The sequence below is a fragment of the Pteropus medius genome, unplaced genomic scaffold (genome assembly GCF_902729225.1).
Source record: "Pteropus medius unplaced genomic scaffold, Ma_sr-lr_union100, whole genome shotgun sequence".
In the NCBI taxonomy this organism is placed as follows: Eukaryota; Metazoa; Chordata; class Mammalia; order Chiroptera; family Pteropodidae; genus Pteropus; species Pteropus medius.
In genome coordinates, this window is record NW_024349802.1 from 12,999,890 (window position 1) to 13,019,541 (window position 19,652).

General features: G+C 39.3%; 1 protein-coding gene and 1 long non-coding RNA gene across 4 annotated transcripts in view; one reads left to right on the forward strand and one right to left on the reverse strand.

Moving 5' to 3' along the window:
- Window positions 1–19,652, forward strand: part of ARHGAP26 (Rho GTPase activating protein 26) — a 381,779-nt gene that overhangs the window by 344,796 nt on the left and 17,331 nt on the right. For 2 of the 3 annotated variants that reach the window (XM_039836423.1, XM_039836424.1), the window contains exon 21: window positions 17,283–17,558. In XM_039836423.1, coding sequence (XP_039692357.1) covers window positions 17,283–17,558 — 276 coding nt within the window. The remainder of the gene's footprint in view (window positions 1–17,282; window positions 17,559–19,652) is intronic. The other variant, XM_039836425.1, reaches the window with a different exon arrangement.
- Window positions 1,197–17,381, reverse strand: LOC120581485 (uncharacterized). The gene is made up of 3 exons (XR_005647289.1): window positions 17,115–17,381; window positions 16,359–16,361; window positions 1,197–1,207 (listed from the first exon to the last, which is right to left on the reverse strand). It is a non-coding gene; the product is annotated as an uncharacterized LOC120581485 (long non-coding RNA).

The following is a 19,652-nucleotide window of genomic DNA, read 5'->3' on the forward strand; positions in this document are numbered from 1 at the left end:
CAACATAATAGTTCAATTTTTGTATATATTGTGAAATGATCACAATAGCTCTAGTTAACATCTGTCACTATACATAGTTACAAATTTTTTTTCTTGTGATAATATTTTTTGGAGATCTGTTCTCTTAGTAATTTTTAAATATGCAATACAGTAATTTTAAGTACAGTCACCATGCTGTATATTACATCTCCGTAACATTTATTTTATAGCTGGAAGTTTGTACCTTTTGACTCCCTTTACCCATTTCACCAACCCACCCTCCAGCTCCCACCTCTGACAACCACCAATCTGTTCTCTGTATTTATGAACTCAGCTTTTTTTTTTCTTTTCTTTTAATATTTCACATATAAATGAGATCATAGGATATTTGTCTTTCTCTGTCTGACTTATTTCATTTAGCATAACGCCCTCAAGGTCCATCCATGTTGTTATAAATGGCAAGGTTTCATTCTTTTTCATGGCTGATTAATATTCCAGTGTATAAATACACCACATCTCCTTTATCCATTCATCTATTGATGGACACTTAGGTTGTTTCCATGTCTTGGTTATTGTAAATAATGCTGCAGTGAATATGGAGGTACAGCTAGCTGTCTTTTTGAATTAGTATTTTCATTTTCTTTGGATAAATACTCAGAAGTAGAATTGTTGGATCATATGGTAGTTCTGTTTTTAATTTGGGGAAGGGGGGTTGTTTAGTTTGGGTTTTTGCCTATTATTTGTTTTCTACGTTGATACAAATTGCTTTTATGGCTAGAAAGAGAAACAATGAATTTTATTTATATCTTTTAGAAAATAAATATGCATAAAATATATATTATGGGACATCCCTCCCCTTTGTTTTTTTGTTGTTCTTGTTTTGTTTTATATCAAAAATGAGGTGGAGGAGAGGGGGAGAAAAAGTAAGCTGGCTTTGAATATTTGAATTAAACAGGTGCCTGGCATTTTTCTTCCTGATTAGTTTTGCATTGTTATTTATTCCTTTTCTTTACTAATTTATCAAATTCAATAAGTATCAATACTTGCTATTATGTTGAGACACTTTCTATGTGCCAGATACGGTGCCCAGCCAGATATATGCCAGCTCAGTCCTCACAGAGGCCCTTTGAGGTAATATTTTCTCTGGTTTTCAGATGAGAAAAGAAGTGAGGTGGAATCATAAGGATTCCCACCCTCATTTTACCTGCCATGGCCCTTGCTCTTCCCACTTGACCTTGCATTTCCTGTGGGAAGTTTCTCAATGTCTTCTCTAGGCCTACCTTCCTAAAAGAGCCCCCACTGTTTAAAGAACCAGTACATAGTCTATTGGCAGAAGTGAGGACAGGGAGAGGGGAAGTTAGATGTTGACAGGTCGATGTCTTAGAAGCAAAAGACAGGAAGGAAGCTGTTGAAATAGCCCACCTGTCACCCCAAGAAATTCAGCAACTTATTGCACCCTAATGTCCAAGGATCCAACCCAGCCTTCCTAGTCCACTTAGTTCTGGCAGATCTTTGCTGCTCACCTTACAGAATATTTTAAGAATGAGCAGCATCATTCCTGTAGCATCTGTATAAAACCTGTGCAGTGCTGCTTTTAAGAGCGTGGAGTCTTCCTTGGAAGAAGACCTACCCCAAGGAAGAAGTATTACCCTACGACTCTGTCCCCCAACCTGCCCTCTCCAGGTGGGCTTCTCAGGAAGCTGTCCACAGGAGCACCCCGGAATTCAGAGCCTCTCCACTGACACACCCAGAATGAGTGTGGGCTGGTAGGTAGTGGCTGTTCTCTCATCTTCCCAGGCCCATTTTCTGCAACCTCAAGCATTTCCGTGACACCACCAGTTTTCTCTGACAGCCAATGGAAAAACAGACAACTCCTGTTGGCCTGCCCTGGAAAAAGAGACCGGGCCTTAATTAAGATCCAGAGCTCAGTATTGACACCTCCACTTGAACATGAAATTCTGGGCTTCAGGAACAGATTATTTGATACCTGAGTACCTATCTGCCACTGGTAACGCAACCTGAACGCCTGTGAACTTGCCTCTTTGTGTTTTCCGTTGGGGGCTTTGCTGTGCAGACACAAGTAACAGGGCTGTGCTAAGCGGGCGAAATTATCCTCGGACAAAAGCCCTAGAGGCTTATTACTTTTTCTCTTTTTCTTTTTGGTAAGGCGATGGTGCTGTTTTCTCTTCATTTTAACTTCTGTTTCGATCAGTGCCTTAGGACTTAAAGATGGTGTAAGTACCATGTCCTTAAGGCCACTTCTCATTTTAAAATAGAAGAACCATTTTTTAAAGACAAATCAAGCATATGCTAATCATAACAGCTACCATTTAGTGAACACTTACTGTCTATAAGCTTTAATATACTTAGTATATTATATGTATGACCTCCTTTCATTCTCACCAGTTTTATGAGGTATAGGTATTATTAATCATCCCCATTTAAAGCAGGGGAGGACAATAAAGGACACAGAAGTTAAGTTGCCCAAGGTCATACAGCTAGCCAGTAAGTGGCAGAACCACTATTCAAACCAGTATTGGAGGGCTGTCTGACCCCAGACTCCTGCAATTAAATAACTGTTAAGTCACTATCCTTAAGGATATTGTTTTTATTTAGAAGTCAGTTTATTTACTATGACGGGTATTCTCTGAAAATAGACAACCCATGAAAGTAGTGAGAAGCTTCCAAACTATTTTTTAAGTTTTCTCTTAAAGCGTATTTATGAGATCTTGGAACTGGATTTTTACCTATTTCAACAGGTTCTAGGGCACTTCGGGCAAATCCCCTTTAAGTTGGCTCACTTTGTTTGCCTCAGGCCCAGCCCCTGTCTGTCCACCAGGCCTGTGATGTATGTGTGCTGGACACTTGTTAGGGAGCCTCGGAGGCAAAGCCAGAGAACAGCACTGGACGCAGGCGTTCACAAGAGTCCGAGTTCCGGAATCAGCTGCCTCGGTTCAGTGCCGGCACCACCACTTTCTGACTCTTAAAAAATTACTCACCTTTTCCAGCTTTCTGCTTACTCCTCTACAGAATCAGGGCAGCCAGCCCTCACAGGGTTATTGGGACGAGTCAGTGGCAAAAAATGCTCGGCCCAGAGCCTGGCATGTCATAATCACTCTCTACCAGTGGGAGCTATTCTTTTAGAGGCGAGACTTTGTGCTGTTGCTACATATTGTCTCAGCAGAGTGGGGGATCATTTTGTCCTTGACATTGACTCTCCTGTCCCAGCTGCAAGGATGACCACAGCACCCTTAATTTTAAACCCGAAATGGAAAATGGGAACACTCCAACTCAAGGGAAACTTCCCCAAAGTACTCCAGCGTAAACTGATCCTTCTCAGAACTCCTTCAGTTCTTTTGACCAAATCACAGATTAGCACTGAGAGTTTATTAATTCAGTGGATAAGTTTACATGTATTTGCTGAGCCAAAAATAATAAGAAAATCCAATAATAAATAAATCCAAAACTTTAAAGGAACAGAATAATCACAAAGGTTGCTGCTAAACACTTGGTGTGTTCACATTGTCTGGTAATTTCTAGAGCTGACGTGGAGCCCTGCGGAAACCGGGCTCAGGGGTTCCCATTTCTGCTTGCTTTTTAGGATTGCCAGGATTAGGGGTGGGGGGAAGAAGTGGGGACAGCATTTTAAAAATACAGTTTTTTTAGGCACCAGCCCAGCTGTACGCTGTTAATTACTTAACGGTGTGAAGACTTTTCATTTTGAAAAACACATTTTATTTCCTTTCATTTTTTTTTGTAATTTGCTAAATTGTGATTTGCAGTATTCTTCCCTCAGGAGGATTTTCCTTTCCTTCCCATAGTTTCCTGGGAGAATGACTGAAGGTTAAGTAGATGCAGAACCTGGGTGACAATAAGAAGGAAAAGCTGACAGAGACATGGTGTGGGCATCGGGGAATGGCATTGCAGAAGGCTTGTCCTCACATTTTAGGTGGGTGTATTTGAAAATATAGACTGGTGATTTCTGAACGGAACTGAATGGGCTTATAATACTGAATATCTTTGTAACCGAATTGATACAAATATACTGACAAAGAGTGTGTAAAACTTCAGAGATGTTATACTTCAGATAGTGAAAGTTAGAGTGACCTAGGAAACAGAGGTGTGATAACTGGGGTATTTAACCTCGGGCTTGGTCTGTAGAGATCTGGAGATGTGGCAGCTAGCACAAAGAAGAGCAGTCTCCATGTTGTTTGTTTGTTTGTTTGTGGCTTATCTAATTCCTTTCTTCTCAAAGGAACAAGCAAGACACTTTTTTAAGGGCTCATAGAGTTGTCAGCGAAAAGGCAAACATTTGTTTCTCTGAGCAGGATGACTTTTTAGTTTTACCAGGAAACAATTTCTTGTAAGAAAAGTACGTTTTGCTGTCACCAGCCACTACTGGGAATTGTGCTACAACCAGGACAGCATTTATTACTGATCTTCCAATCGTTTTTTCCCTTCAAAATAGAACCCTTTCCATTAAGTCCACACTCTATTCTAGGAAAAGCACTATGATGAAGCAAAAAGACTGTGAGGGAGCTTAGGAGGAAATGGGCCTTAATTTTTGTTTTAGTCCCAGATAGTTAAAATAAAAGTAAAAAGATGCACTGGCATTTAAGAAAATGAGCCCTGAGCACTCTACTTTGTTGAGTTCTCAGCTCAGATGTTACTCCTGAAAAAAGCAGGCCCATCCACAGACCCTAGACCACCCCCACCCTCCCTTTCCCACGCAGGCACTTGCTTTCACGTCTCCCTGTTCCATAGCTCTTAACAGCATCTAGAATGATCTTATTTGGTTATTTACTTGTCATGTGTGTTACGCACACAGAGGGGGAGCGAGAGAATGAGAGGGAGAACAGTTTTTGATCACTAAAGTATTATCAGAAAAATATTTGGGGCACGTACCTCTAATATGTGTTTGTTTGTTTGTTTGTTTTTTCTAAGCTTAATTACTTTTTTATTGTTTCTACATAAAAAATAAAGATTTTTTTTTTTCTTTTCACCTATAAAATAATGCTATTATTTTCTTTCCCGATCCCATGGGATCATCTTGCATTCTCCCTTGAGATGTGTGTACCTCTACTTTGGAGACAACTGATTTAAAAGATAAATTTATTTTTCATTTTAAATTTTACTTCATTATTAGTTTCAAGTATACAGTACATTGGTTAGACATTTATATAGTTTATAAACGATCCCCCTGATTGCTCTTTCTCTCCTCTGGCTCTCCACTTAGCCTTTACATTAATGCTAACTGCATTCCCTATGCCATGCTCCCCATCCCCGTGCCCATCTATCAACTACTAATTTGTACTTCTTTAACCCTTCACCCCATTCTCCCAGCCCTCAACCCGCCTCCCCTCTAGTCATCACCACATTGCCCTCTATATTTGTAAGTCTGTTTTTGATTAATTTGTTCTTTTTGTTCCTTAGATTCCACATATAAGTGAAATCATATGGTATTTATCTTTGTCTGATGTATTTCACTCAGCATAATAACCTCTAGGTCCATCCATGTCGTTGTGAATGGTAGGATTTCATTTTTTTAATGGCTGAGTAATATTCCATTGTATACATGAACCATAACTTCTTGATCCAGTCATCTCTTGATGGGCATTTAGGTTGCTTCCATATCTTGGCTATTGTAAATTGTGCTGCCATGAACATAGGGGTGTATAGATCTTTACGAATTATTGTTTTGATTGTCTTTGGATAAATACCCAGAAATGCAATTACTGGGTCAAAAGGTAAATCCATTTTTAATTTTTAATGTGTTTGTTGTTGTTATTTACTTTTTTATAGAGTATAAATAGGTACCTTACTAATGGTTATATTATGCACATCAGAAAACATATATAAAATACAAAGCTTGCAAGGATCAAATAAAATATGCAAATAAAAGCTTCGATATTTTTTCCTCTACACAGTCTGTGTTCTCACATCTTCCCTTGCAGTTCACTATACTTGAATATAACCTGCTCGAGAGCAGAAGCTTCGTTTCACTTTTTCCTGTTCTGTTTCCAGTGTCTGCAGCAGCACCTGCCATGTAGTAGATGCGCAGTAAATATTTGTGCAGTAAATATTTATTGTCGAGTAACAAACAAGGCTATAGCACACTTCACTCTGCCAGGCTCTGAATAGCTGAGGTTTTACTGCATCTTTAGAGAGCGAGGGGAGAAAAACCTGGGTTTTTAGGGTCAGAACGCCTTCCTAATACAGTATGTGCTGAATAAGGGATTTACTGTAATGATTCAAATCCTTCACCAAAGAGGTAATTACAACTTCCTTGATAAGAGCAGAGCTCAGGCAGACAGACAGGTGGTTTCTAGTTTCCCTTATAACAGATGGCACAAGTGGACCAGCTTCTGAAGCTTTTTTAGGAACTTTTTCATAAACAGCCTCAGTTTTTTCTGTTAGTTCACAAAGTTTAAAATATTTAATATCGGCCCTTTAAGAAAAATGTTGCTGACTTGGAGGGCACAGAGGACATGAAGACAAGTAATGTGTACAAGAAGAGCATTGGGACCATATTGTGAAAGACTTTCAAATGACAGAAACCCAACTAGCTTGAGGAAAAAGTGGAAGTTATAAACTTATAATTTTGGGAAATCTCAGGGTGGATCTAACCTCCAACACAATTGGATCCAGGAGCCCAAATTATTATTTTACTTGGCTCTTCTTCCCTTCTCTATTTATTTTTTAAAGCTTCACTTGCAAACAGATGTTTGCCATATAATGGGGGAAAGAGCTCTCATCTCCCTAAGCCAGTACGTTTAGGTTTTGCATCCAAAAAGAAGAGCATTCATGTACTAGACCCAGTGGATGAATTGTAATCAGTTAAATGTTCATCCTTGACCCAATCACTGTGGCCAGGGGAAAGGGGTACTTGAGTAGCCAGCTTGGATCACATGTCTGCCCCTGCAATGAAATTGGTAGGACTTTAGACCCACCTTTATTACTTGGGGTGGAGAAAAACTTCTGCAAATGAACCAGAAGTAGGGGAGTGGGGAAACTGGTGGCAGTAATGAACTGCGACTACATATTCCACTGTACCACAGTAGGAAATTTATTCTACATGCAGTAGGTAATGCGGAGTTTATAAGCAGGGAATTGCTATTCATTCGACAGGTATTTATTAAGCTATGTGTTTAGGAGGTTCATGTAGCCATGTGCAATGGGATGGATTGGAACAGTAAAAGGCAAAGAAGCCAGGCTAAAGGTTCTTACATTAGTGAGAAGGCCTTGGTCTTCATCCTGGCAGCACCAAGGGAGGAGTATTAAAGTGTTTAAAGCAGTGAAATGACGTGAACAGATTTACATTTGAAATGCATGGTCATTTGAAATGATCATGAAGAATGGTCCTCTTTAGTTAAGCATCTATGTAGAAAACCGTATTTACACTGTAAATTTGCCTAGTAATGTGAGGATTTCCAGAGTAATTTGTATTTACTTCATATTTGGAAAACAACAGAAATTTTAATTTTGTGGAATCAGAGTTAATGGTATTTGGCTGTATCTGTTTTCATTGACTTCTCAGTGGATGTTTGGTTCTGGAGTACAAGAACTAGAGGTGAATATAAAAATCATTTTTCTTCAGTGTGTTTTTTTATTCACAGATGTAAAAACTCTTTTTTTCCACTGGAAAGGGTGACTTTGCTGGAAAATCATTTAGAGTTTTTTCCAATAGAGTCAATAAGCTCCTCAGAATCAAATGAACACGGGGAGAAAATCACCATGAAGTCTAGTGAGATTGCATTTCTTCACTGCAGGCTGAGCCGGCCATTGTAGAAGGTAGCATGGTCATGGGGTGAATGCGGGTTTTGTGCATGGTGACATGATGAAGCGAGGCCGGGCATGGAAGATATAAATGGAGTAGAGATGACTTTTGAGTCAAAATCAGATCGGAAACAATCTTCTGTATATTTAGACTATTCAATAAACACTAGAATTAAAGGGAAGTCAGCTATTTGCTTAGTCCAGGGAAGAGAAAGAGAATCAGAAACTGTTGGCCTTTTCATCAAAGTTCACTTCTCCTTATCTCTCTGCTTCATATGCCTTTCATGGTATCCGGACCAAGATTTGTAGGTTGTGGGAGTTTAGCTTCTTCATCCTGGACATTATCTTTATCAGAAGCACTTTTTCTGTTGCTGAAAGCTCTGAACATAGTGAAATATTTTAGGGTGCATATTCAAGGAATCTCCTTTCCCCAGGGTTACTTTTAAGCTGAAATGCCTTGGGCCACCGCTGCTAATTTTAGATACTCCTTTGTTTTTAGCAGTGCACATTTAGATTCTTATTGAGTCCTTTTCTCTCCTTTTCCTCCTCCTAGTCCAAATGGGAAACAGTCCCCGAAAGCAGACCATATAGAAAAATATGCCAGATGGCCAATGACTTTCAACCAGTGTTGTTAACATGTTGTCCAGCTTACTCAGAGTGTGATATTGGAGATGTCTCCCTCAACTTCCCCATGCCCAGGTGAAAGGAAGATGCTGTTGATTTCTGCAATCAGTTTACCAAAATAAAAAAGTCTCTAAAAAGAGCCAACCTGATTTCTCAGCGAGGAAAGCAAGATGGAAAATTTACTTCTTGCACTTGGAAGGTGCTCAATAAATATTTGTTGATTGTATTTGACTGAAAAAGAAGAGCAGTCCAGATAGTTGGGAGCTGCCAACTGTATTATGTAACCTAAACCACAGATTAGTGCAACAAAGACTGAACTGTCATTTTGCCCCCATTAAACATCCTTCCTCTAGAGAATAAAAGTAGCCATTTTTGTGATTAAAAAGGTTATTTTTTCTATTAATATTTATTAATTTTTGTTAAAAATATATTAACGAGAAAATGTGGACAATATTTTTAAATCACAAAGAATAAAAAGTACCTTTAATCTCATCAGAGGATGCTGTTAATAAGTTAATATGCTTACTGTCCATAAGTATGTTTTAAGATAGGTCTGCAGATATTTTTTTATATAAAAAAGTGCATGAAATGTAAATATACAACTTAACAAATTGTTATTTAGCAAACACCCACATAACCACCAAGAAGTTAAGAAGTGCAGCCTCGTCAGGACCCAGACGTGTCTCCATCTCTTGCTTTCTTTTTCCTTGTCATAATCTTCTTCCTCCCACAAAGGTAACCACTAATCTGACATTTACAGTAATAAATTTCTTTCTTATCTATATCTTTACTCCTTAAATACAGATATTTGTTGGGTGCAGTAGTTATGTTCAGTGAAGTCACCACAAACACTGAATTAGTGAATACCAAATCATTGCTTCTAGGGGAAATACAGGGTTAGGTTCCTGTGAGCCTCTAGTCACATTTTTGTCCACTGGTCAATACATAACCTTGTTTTATGTGTGTTTCTGTTTAAAAACATCTTATTTAATATCATTGTTGACTTATTAACATTAAACTCATGACCAACAGCACTATAATCCATGCCTGCATGAAGCTCATTAAACACTTGTTTTCTCCATAAGGCACATCAGAGCCTTCTTGCATATGGGAACACTAGAGGGCTAAAACAAGAAGGCAGAGCATCTCTTTATTTGACCTCAGATGGGAATGTGTGCATCAGGTGACTCGGAGTGACTCAGATTTCTCATCCCTCTGCATGCGTCTGCAAATGACTATGAAAGCACCATGAATATTGATTCCGGGATTACAAATAAATTTTAGCAAGTTGGTGAATTCACAAACATGGAATATTCAAATAATAAGGATCAACTGTATGCATCCCCAAAAGACATGATTTTGTTCTGTTATTTCAAGTCTGTCTTCCTTTGCTCAGTGGTTTCAGGAACCATTAATGTAGCTGTGGTGCCTTTATTTTCACTATAGTAGAGTGTACCATTGTGTTAAAGTACTAAAATTATTTCTCCATTCTACTTCTGCTGAACTTCTGGGTTGTTTCCAGTTTTTGCTTTTACAGATAATTTACTTATTCTCATACAGGTCTTCTGATGCACATACACACTATGCTCTAGGGTATATGTCTAGAAACGGGACCGCTGAGTCATAGAGAATGAATAATATGTTCATCTTTGCTAGATAATGCCAAACCATTGTCCACAGTGGATGTAGCAATTTATATCCCTCCTCCAGCAAAGTATATGAGTTCCAGATGTAAACACTTGTAAACACTTGGTATTTTCAGCATTATGATGTTAGCTATTTAGTCATTCTGGTAGGTGTGCAGGATCATCTCACTGTGGTTTTAATCTATGTTTCCTGACTTATAGAAAGGTTGAGCACCTTTTCTTTGGCATTTTCTCTTCTAAAGTCCCTGTTCAAGTTTCTTGCCCATTTCTCACTTGGTTGTCGATCTTTTTCTTACTTATCAGGAGGAAAGTTCTTTGTGTAGCCCTTTGTTTATTTATATGTTGTAGGCTGTCTTTTATTCTCTTTTAATTTTATCTTTTGATGAATAAAAATTCTTAATTTTAATGTAGTCAGGGATACCAGTGTTTTCCTTTATGATTACTGCTTTTTATGCCCTGTTGGGTAAATCCTAACCCCAAGTTCCCAGAGTTATTCTCTTCTAAAACCTTCATTGTTTGCCTTTGGCGTTTAGATCTATAATCCACCTGGAAATCATTTGTTAGGTATGATATCAGATAAAAGGGATCAAGTGTCACTTTTTCCATACAGGTATCCGATTATCCTAGCACCATTTATAGAAGAGTTTTCCACTGTTGTTATAAAATAATATAGGCTCATAATTTAAAAAATTACAACAGTATAAACAAATATAAAATTAAAAAGTGAATGACCATTCCATGCCTGTGCACCCAGTTCCCCATTCTCAATCCCTTGAGGCAGTTACAGTTCCCTGCTTGCAGATTTTATTTTAAGAATAGTTTTTAAATATCCTAGCATCAGAGTGGCTGTTATGCCTCAGGACAGTAGAAGATTGAATCTGGTAAGACTGTTGCTTTCCTTTTCTTTTTAAGTTATGATGAATTAATTTGTTTTTGCGATATCTTCGTTATATAGAAAATGACAGTTGTACTGCAATCAGTTTAAGATAGTAAGGATGTACTGGGATTTCTCAGCAGTCATTCAAATCTTTTGAAATAGCAAGTTTTACCATGTAGACTCCCTGTGGTGCCCTCAAATGCTTCAGTGTTTCCTTACAAATAACTTCATAAATTGTGGATTTTTTTAGTTGAAGAAGAGTTAACACATTTTATTTTAAGAACCAGGTCTGATGTGCCTGATATGTGGTATTGAAAAAGATTGAGGGCTGCACTCAGGTTTAACAGGAAAAGAATACTACACTTGGTAACCGTTGTGTGCCGTGGAACACCATAAAGGCATTTGTCCCAATTTAACCTTACTGGTCCTTTCCCTTGAGGGTTTTCCCTGTACAATGAGCAGTTGAAATGTTACTCTTGTCCAGGCCTCTTTATTTCCAATCCAAAGTTTTCCCCGCTACCTCATATTTCTCACGAGAAGGGTCAGATGATTGACTGGGAGAAACTTAACAATGACAGGTGCACTATTCTAAGATTTTGGATTTTATTTAAATCATGGAATTATTTGCCATTTCTACCCCAGTTGATCCAAATTTAAAATTTATTTGAAACTTATACTTCAGGAAAATCATTAAAGCTGGAAAACAGAGTCATTGTACTTCGATTAGTTGAACTATTTTAAAAGCAAATTATTTAAAAGTTATTTTAAAAGCAACTATGTATGATTATTAGGGCCTTAGGGGGTTTCACCAGTTACTCTCTTTAAAATAAGAATCAGGACTCTGTCATTGGCTAAATAAAAATGCATATTAAATTACATTAGATGAGGGAAAAGAATCTGTAGATACTATGCACAATAGTAAGGGTCAGAAAAGAATATAGAACAGTACAACTTGGGGGCATGTGGGCTTTTCCTCTTGTAAAGTTGTGGGACACAAACTGAAAACTCAGGAGGTTGGAACCTGTATACGATTTATGTTGTAAAAACTTCAATGGCCACATGTAAAGAATATATGTGTTCACATTTTCAACAAATAAAAATGAGTTTTTATGTCACATGCTCTGATTCACCACTATCCAGTTTACCAGTATTTCTTTTGGCCCTGTTTTCCTAGCTGAAATTTGATGTCCTTTCTCTTTTTATGGTACTTTAAGTCAAGATGGAAAAGGATATTTTCCAAGGAAGAAGGATTCACTAATTTGGGATTAGATTAGATTGAATTTTACAGGTTTTCACGGATTCTTCTCTCTCCTTATAGAGAGAAAGAAAAAAATACGCAGGCAGTCCCCCTTAGATTTAATAGCATCATCCCTGTTCCAGGTCTAATCAGGAAGGGCAGGGTGGGGAACTAAGGGAGCATCATTAGAGTCAACCCAGCCCAGGCCTGAGGTCCATGACATGGAACCTGGGCTGCAGGTCACAGTCCACTGCTGGGCAGAGAGGAGCAAACACCAGTTTTGTGACTTCTCCATAGTATACTGCTGGCTCAAGACTCTTTGGCTTCACTTATATACCTCATGCCTCTTAGGCCAATCTCCGAGAGCCCTAGACTAAGCTAACCATCTACCACTCCCAGTTTCTTTCAGAGCAGCCACATCATTTGACCAAGGGTCTCACATCCCCAGGATGTGTTTGTCTCTCTATCCATCTGCTTGTCTCCTTCCCCACGCTAACTTCTTGGCAGAATGCCCTTTGGAAAATTAACATTGCTTCCAGATGGAAACAGAACACGGGAAGGGAATTATATTCATTTTTTTTACATCATTGGAAATGCTAGGAAAGAGAAGAATCTGAGGTAACCTTCGTGAACTGGGGGAAAAAAAAAATCCATCTAATTTTTTTAGTGATAATGGTCCGTGCTGGTGGGGCCATGGTGAGCGACGAGGGACAACCCTTACACACTGTGGTTGGGAACGCAGTTCAGTAGAACCTTTCTGAAAAGCTATTTGCTGGGATGTATCAAGACCCTTTAAAAAAAAAAAAAAAAACTCCTAGCCTTTGACCCACTAATTTAACTTCCAGGAATTTGTGCTAAGGAAACAATTGGAGACACAGGCAATGATCCTCAGCAAGGATGTGAGTTGTAGCACTATTTATAATTGCTAAAGGGGGATAATAATCTGTGTGTACACAATAAGAGAATGGTCACATAAATCTGGGTATACTCTATAATAGAACACCCTGTAGCTACTTTAAAAATATGATATCAAAGGCTATTATGACATTAGAAAATACTTTATTAAGTAAAAAAAGGCTACTAGCTATGTATGTAGTATTACCACCCCCAAAACAGTGAGGAAATATACCATGATATTAACAGTGATTATCAGTAGTATAAATCTTGTGTGATTTTATTACTTTCTTGCTTTTGGGTATTTTTCAGTTTTCTACAAGGCCATCAAATTTTAAGTACCAGAATTTTTTAAAAATTAGCTTAATTCTTAAAAGTCAGCTTACTGCTCATCTTGTAGTAGCTCAGGTTTTAACTACTGTGTTGTGGAGACCAGAGAGGGTCTGCCACATCCATGATCGAACTGGGAGCCTACGGGGCAGCCCCGTCCACAGTAAGGCGGGCTTGCCCTGGCTGGTACAGCAGATGTTCCATCATTCAAGTGAGTCACCGCAGAAGGGTGTCAGACTTACAATATTGCGACACACTGTGCTTGAACTGTCAGCCACAACCCAGCATGCTTCCAGGCCTTTGAGCCTTATCTTCCTAAACCGTTATTTCTTCACTGTCCAGTGAATGTCAGAGGGACTAAGTGGGACTATTTGACTCCTTTTGAGGACACTATGGACCAGCAGACTAAAGCTGATATAAGCCTTCCATTCGAATCCAAATCAGACAAGTAAATGTTCCTTCCATGTGTTTAAGCTGCTGTTATAGTTGAGCCTTGATGTGGGGGCCTGGTAGGACCCCAGGAATATTTAGGGTAAAAAATGTGCTGGAGTGTTCGGCTCAGAAACTCCCAGCTGGACTGTGAGGGCTGCAGAGAGACCTTCAGGGGTCATCTGCTAAGATCGTAGTTATAAAATTATTTTCTCCTATCCTGTTGTCTTTGGCCTCATTAGTGGGAAAAGAGTTTGAGAATTCGATATTGGAGGTTTCAGAGCCAATAGGAAAGCTGGCCATTTTTTTGTCTGTCTGTTTTGTTTGGATTTTTTAGGGGTACTGCTGTTATTTTTAAGTAACCTCTAATCAGATACTTCTGGAGGGAAAGGATCACATAAGATTATATAAAGTCTTGGGTCATTATCATCCTTGTACACCTTATTTCTCACCTATGTCTCTGAGTTGCATTTCTCACCTAAGGTCTCTGAGTTGCATCAAAACTAAAAACTTGCTCTCTGTTCCTTGGAGGAACATATTTATGTTTAGTCATTCTGCTGCTACAGGTCTCAATCATTATGGTATATAAAAATGTTCACTGATATTGTTGATAGTGAGTTTTCTTGACATGACTCTGAAGCAAAAATAAACAAAAGGTATAATTTCATCAGTAGTTTTAAAAAAATCATAAAAGAACCATGGAGTACTTTATTGTTATACTAAAACTTTGTGGTCATAAATTTTAAATTGTATTCATTTTATAGCAAATAAATGTTATTGCTATGGCTATAATACAAGCAAACAAATGAAATTCTATTAGTTAAAAATTACAGTTAACACTGTGGCAATTAACGTGGGGGTTGAAGAGTAAATTCCTATCGTCGTTATGTCTACCCTGCATTCTAACCGCACCCCCAGATAATTTCAGCCTTGTACTAGTGGCCAGGAACCACTTAGATATCCAAGGACGTGAGAAAACATTCAGAACCTACACTGTGTTCATAGACTATGTTCCCAACTATGCCTTGAGCCAAAGGCATAATTCTTGGTACAGATGAAATAGGAAACTTGAGGTGGTCCCTACTTAGAAAACCACTAAAAAGACCAAAAAAAAAAAAAATCCTCAAAAATAAAAAGTTTTAAGGACTTTCGAACTGTCCTGTGCTAACCACAAACCAGAGAAACATTATTCCAGGCCCCTAGGCCTGGGCTGCTCTCTTGAACCTCCAAGTTGTCCTGGTCAGAACTCGGGTTCCTGGGCTAGGCTACAGTTGGGAAGTGATCCCCAGGTCATTGGTGCCTGCTAGGTCATTACGTAGTGGGGTGCATTGTGGTAGGAAGACTGACAAAGTGGTGCCTTTCTTACCAGCTGCAACTATGGAAGAAATGGAGAACAGCACAGTAGTAATGAGGCAGCAGTTACTCAGGGACAAAGTCAAGTAGGAGCAGATGCTAAACCAATAAGAGTAACTTATCCCTCAGCTAATGAATCTTACTATCCTATGTTACAGTTGTTTTTTAATCTGTCCTATCTTACCAAATACATCGTAAGGTCTTAATGTTAGGAACTGGCAAATGCTAAATTGTATTCCACTTATTGTCTTGATCATACTAGGTGCTTCATAACTAGTCTTTGCTGGACTAATGGGAAAAAAGAAGAAGTCATGCTCTTTTAATTTAATCTCTTCTATTTTATGGATTCCATCTGTGAGATGAATCTACCAGACAAGACTGGAGACAGGACTGGGGATTTTATTGCAATTGACAATGTGTTGAGTCTTATTGACTCTGTCTGTTGCTGCATTCCCATTTTCCCTTGCAAATGTGGTGGGCATCTAAAGGAAAGTCATAAATCAGTGGTTAAGAGGGCTTCTAGTACTATGGCTGGATCTGTGAAGAAGTGTGGCACAGCACTGAGGAACAGAGCAAGTCCTGCTACCCCAGAGGCAGTGCACTGCAGCGGCAAGAGCCTTGGGCTTAGAGCCAGGGGTTTGGAGCCTGAACCTTGGCCCTGTCACTTACAGGCTGGATATCTACAGGCAAGCCTTACATCTCTGAAATGGGAATTGGGTGGGTTAAATGAAATTCATTAATCGCTTACTTGTAATTCATTGAATACCTATAGGCACTATTTTAGGCATTAGAGATGGTCATAAACAAAACAGACAGAAATCCCTGCCACATGGAACTTATATTCTAGAAATATAATACATTTAATGGCATTTAATAACTGTTTCATTCAGTTAGTCTGAGGATACCTGATGAACTCACAGAATGGGTTTTTACTGTATATTGCCATAGGAATTTGGGTTATAACCATGAGTAATTGGGGCCATAGTTGGGTCTCATGTCTGAATGGAGAATGTCCAATAAGTAGGACATTTACTCATTCTTGCTAAATCCTGCTATATGTAGAAAATCCGTCCCCTGGATTGGATTGCTGTCATTTCACTTCTATAACGTGCTTGGACCAAACGATCCAGCCATAGGCTGAGGTTCAGGGCCTGCAGGTGGTATTGTGGTCAGGTTGTTCCCACATGGTTTTCTCAGTCGTTTGTGTTTGCACTCTCTGTGACTTGATGGGATTTTACAGAGCTGTTAAGACGTTTGTTTGTGTAATTTTTGAAAATAAGTCAAAGAGCTAGCATGACCAATTAAAATCAAATCATATTTTAGTGAGTAATTTCAACTTTTCCTCTCCAAACTTTTGATCAGCCACTGATCAAAGAACAAAACGACAGATTTAAGGTTCCCATTCCTCCTTTTTTCTACTGCCTCCTGTCTGGGAGGTTTTCCTTGAGCATCAAAATGCCCAGAATCCATGAGAAACGAGAGAACAAGCCTGAAAAGCAAACCTCAGAGGAATTGCACGCCACCCGTAATTGCAAGCCCTCTCCCAAGAGGTGTGTGTCCAGACCCATCCTCCACCCATTGTCATTTTTCTAATGTAATACTTCTCCAAGTCTCCAATGAGCACACAGCCCATTTAGTTAAAAACGTAAACAGGAAATTGTTTTCTGGCTGAATGGCCTGTGTGGCCCAGAAAAATGCTCATTTTTGCTGAGACACAACTATAAAACTCTCGCACAGCACTGGAAGCTGAAGGCTGGCTATAAGCTAGCCCTGCCCCAAACCGAGGCTGGTCATAGGATATTGGTGTGGGAACTCATATACACGAGGAATGGGCATTTTTCACCAATGGCCAAAGAACAATGGGCACAACTGAAGAAGCTCCTTTTACCTAGAAAGCAGTTGTTTTGCAGGGCAAAGAGACATTTTAATGCTCCGACGAATTACAGAACAGGCATTACTTGGAGGACACAGAGGTTTGACCTGGAGAAATGTGACTTGGCGCTGACGACACACCCTGGGTTTCAGTGCTTCTCTAGTCTGCTCCAGCTCTCCATCATTTGGCCTTCCATGAACCTCCTGTGCTCCCGTTGTGGTTTCCCTGTGTGCTGATGAATTTTCTGATTGTTATGTCTTGCAGCCCCCCGAATCCAAGCCCAACTTCACCCCTCTCGCCATCTTGGCCCATGTTCTCGGCGCCATCCAGCCCTATGCCCACCTCATCCACGTCCAGCGACTCATCCCCCATCAGGTCTGTTGCAGGGTTTGTTTGGTTTTCTGTTGCTGCCTTTGTTCTCTCATTGGCTTGGTCCTCTCTTCATGCAGTGTTCAGCCTCCTCGTCAACTTTGTTCCCTGCCATCCAAACCTGCACTTGCTTTTTGACAGGCCAGAAGAAGCGGTTCATGAAGACTCCAGGTAAAATCACGGATGATGACCAATCTGGTCTTGTTTATCCAAAGCTGGTCAGGGACAATGGGGGACCAGCCCCTGCCCTCTCATCACTCCAGAATAAGAGTCAAAGCTGGGAGGGACTGTCTGCATGAACCAGCATGGCATTTTCCACAGCCTTCTGAACCCTTCCTTCGGTTTCTGAATTAAAAATCTGTGATGCCTAGAGTTTGGGGAAAGAGTGGTTCCTGAGCAAGCTCCTATTTGGCTCACTCTCTGAATCATGGGGCTCCCTGTGCTTCGGTATAAGATAATATCAGAGCAACGGTGCCGAGACACGTACTGGCCTTTTCTTCCCTTGTTTTTATCAGGTAGCATCAGGCAACGTTTACTTGTGGGACTGGGCTATCGGCCATGAGCACTGACACCTAGTTGCTGACACCAGACCACTGGGAGAAAGGCAAATATAACTCAGAATAAGGGATCAAGATATGAAGCAATTTCTCTTGAAATAGTTCATAGCAATTCATGTACTTACTCCTAGGAATCCTCAGTGCTCCCAGCCTGCTTCTATCTCCATGTCTCCCTAGCTCTCCTAGGAACAGGCAGCACCTCTTTCTGAGGATTGATCTATCTCCACTCCCTAAGAGACATGCTATAGTTTTTCCTGCTTTGATGAAGTGCAGACTTAATTCTTAGCACTTGGGTTCTTTGGAGAAAAGAAGCCGTTTAAATCCAGAGAAAGAATAAAAACCCTGCAGAATCCCTCTGCTGTTAGGTCCTGAGCATGTGTGTTTCTCGAACTTAGTCTCTGCTTTCAGATAATCAAAATGTAGAGCCCAATTATAAACATCATTAGCATTTTGGGCCTTGGCAGTATTTTCCTGTCCATCTTTTTCTCATAACTGGTTTTTTCCTAAGGGGTGGATCCAGCAAAGAGACTTAAATAATTTATGAAGCTGAGTCTCGCTTTTTAAAAAAGAAAACCCTATGCTATTTATATATGTGTGTGTGTTTACATATATATATATTTTTATATATATATATAATATATATTACATATATTATATATAGCATATATAATATATATTACATATATTATATATAGCATATATAATATATATTATATATATTATCTATTTTATATATATTATATATATATATAACTTTAGTCTCCTCCAGTCACTTTTATATCTATTATTTCATTCTATCTTTATATGAGAATGAGAAGAGAAATGGCCTGACCCTTATTATAGAGAGAAAACTAAGGCACAGAGATGTGACTTGTGCACAGTCACATGACTAAATGAGAGCCAAGTCAGAATTCAGAACTTCTTGTCCTCAACCCAGCACTCTTTCCTCCAAACATACGGGTGGCCCCAAATTCAAGTTTCCATGCAACTTTTAGCGCCAAAACCTGGCCTTGCTCTTCCAGATTTTCTTTCTAGCTTTGTCCTGGAATATGAGAAAGATGGTTTTTCACTATATTCTTTTATCTTCACCCTGGGAGTAAGGTAAAATGCAGGTCATATTTTCCCAACACTCAAATTATTTCCTAATTTTTCTTAGACATATTTTGTGTGCTTTGGGAGACATTAACTTTCTGGAACTTTATGGCATGGATTGTTCTGGTTAGATCACTGATTGTCCCATGAATACCTGAACCTGAGCAAACTATAGTGACAAGAGACTGTCACCTTCCAAAATGCCTCACTTCCTCATAACAGAGATTTGGTCATTAGAAGAATGTGTGGCTCCTTCATTTTGATCAAAAGGGAGTAAAATCTTCAAAACATTGGCCCCTTGAACAGAATGGGTTAGGGAACTCAGGATAGTAGAGTCATTCAACTACAAACCTGAAATGTACTCTGCTTTAAGTGTATTTGCTTTTTTGTTTCTCTGAGCTTTGAGGCCCTGCCGCCTGTCCAGTATCTCTACTTCTCCACTCCCTTCCTCCTCCCAAGATATATTCAGGTTCTTTTTTTTTTCTTTAGCTACTTTTTTCTATCTCCCTTAAATTTCCAGGTTGGCAGAGGACAGTGGCAGTAGAATCTGCTCACCTCATATGCTTGGGGTTATGGTTACTCAGTACTGCCCACTCTGGCCATTAGTGGAATAACA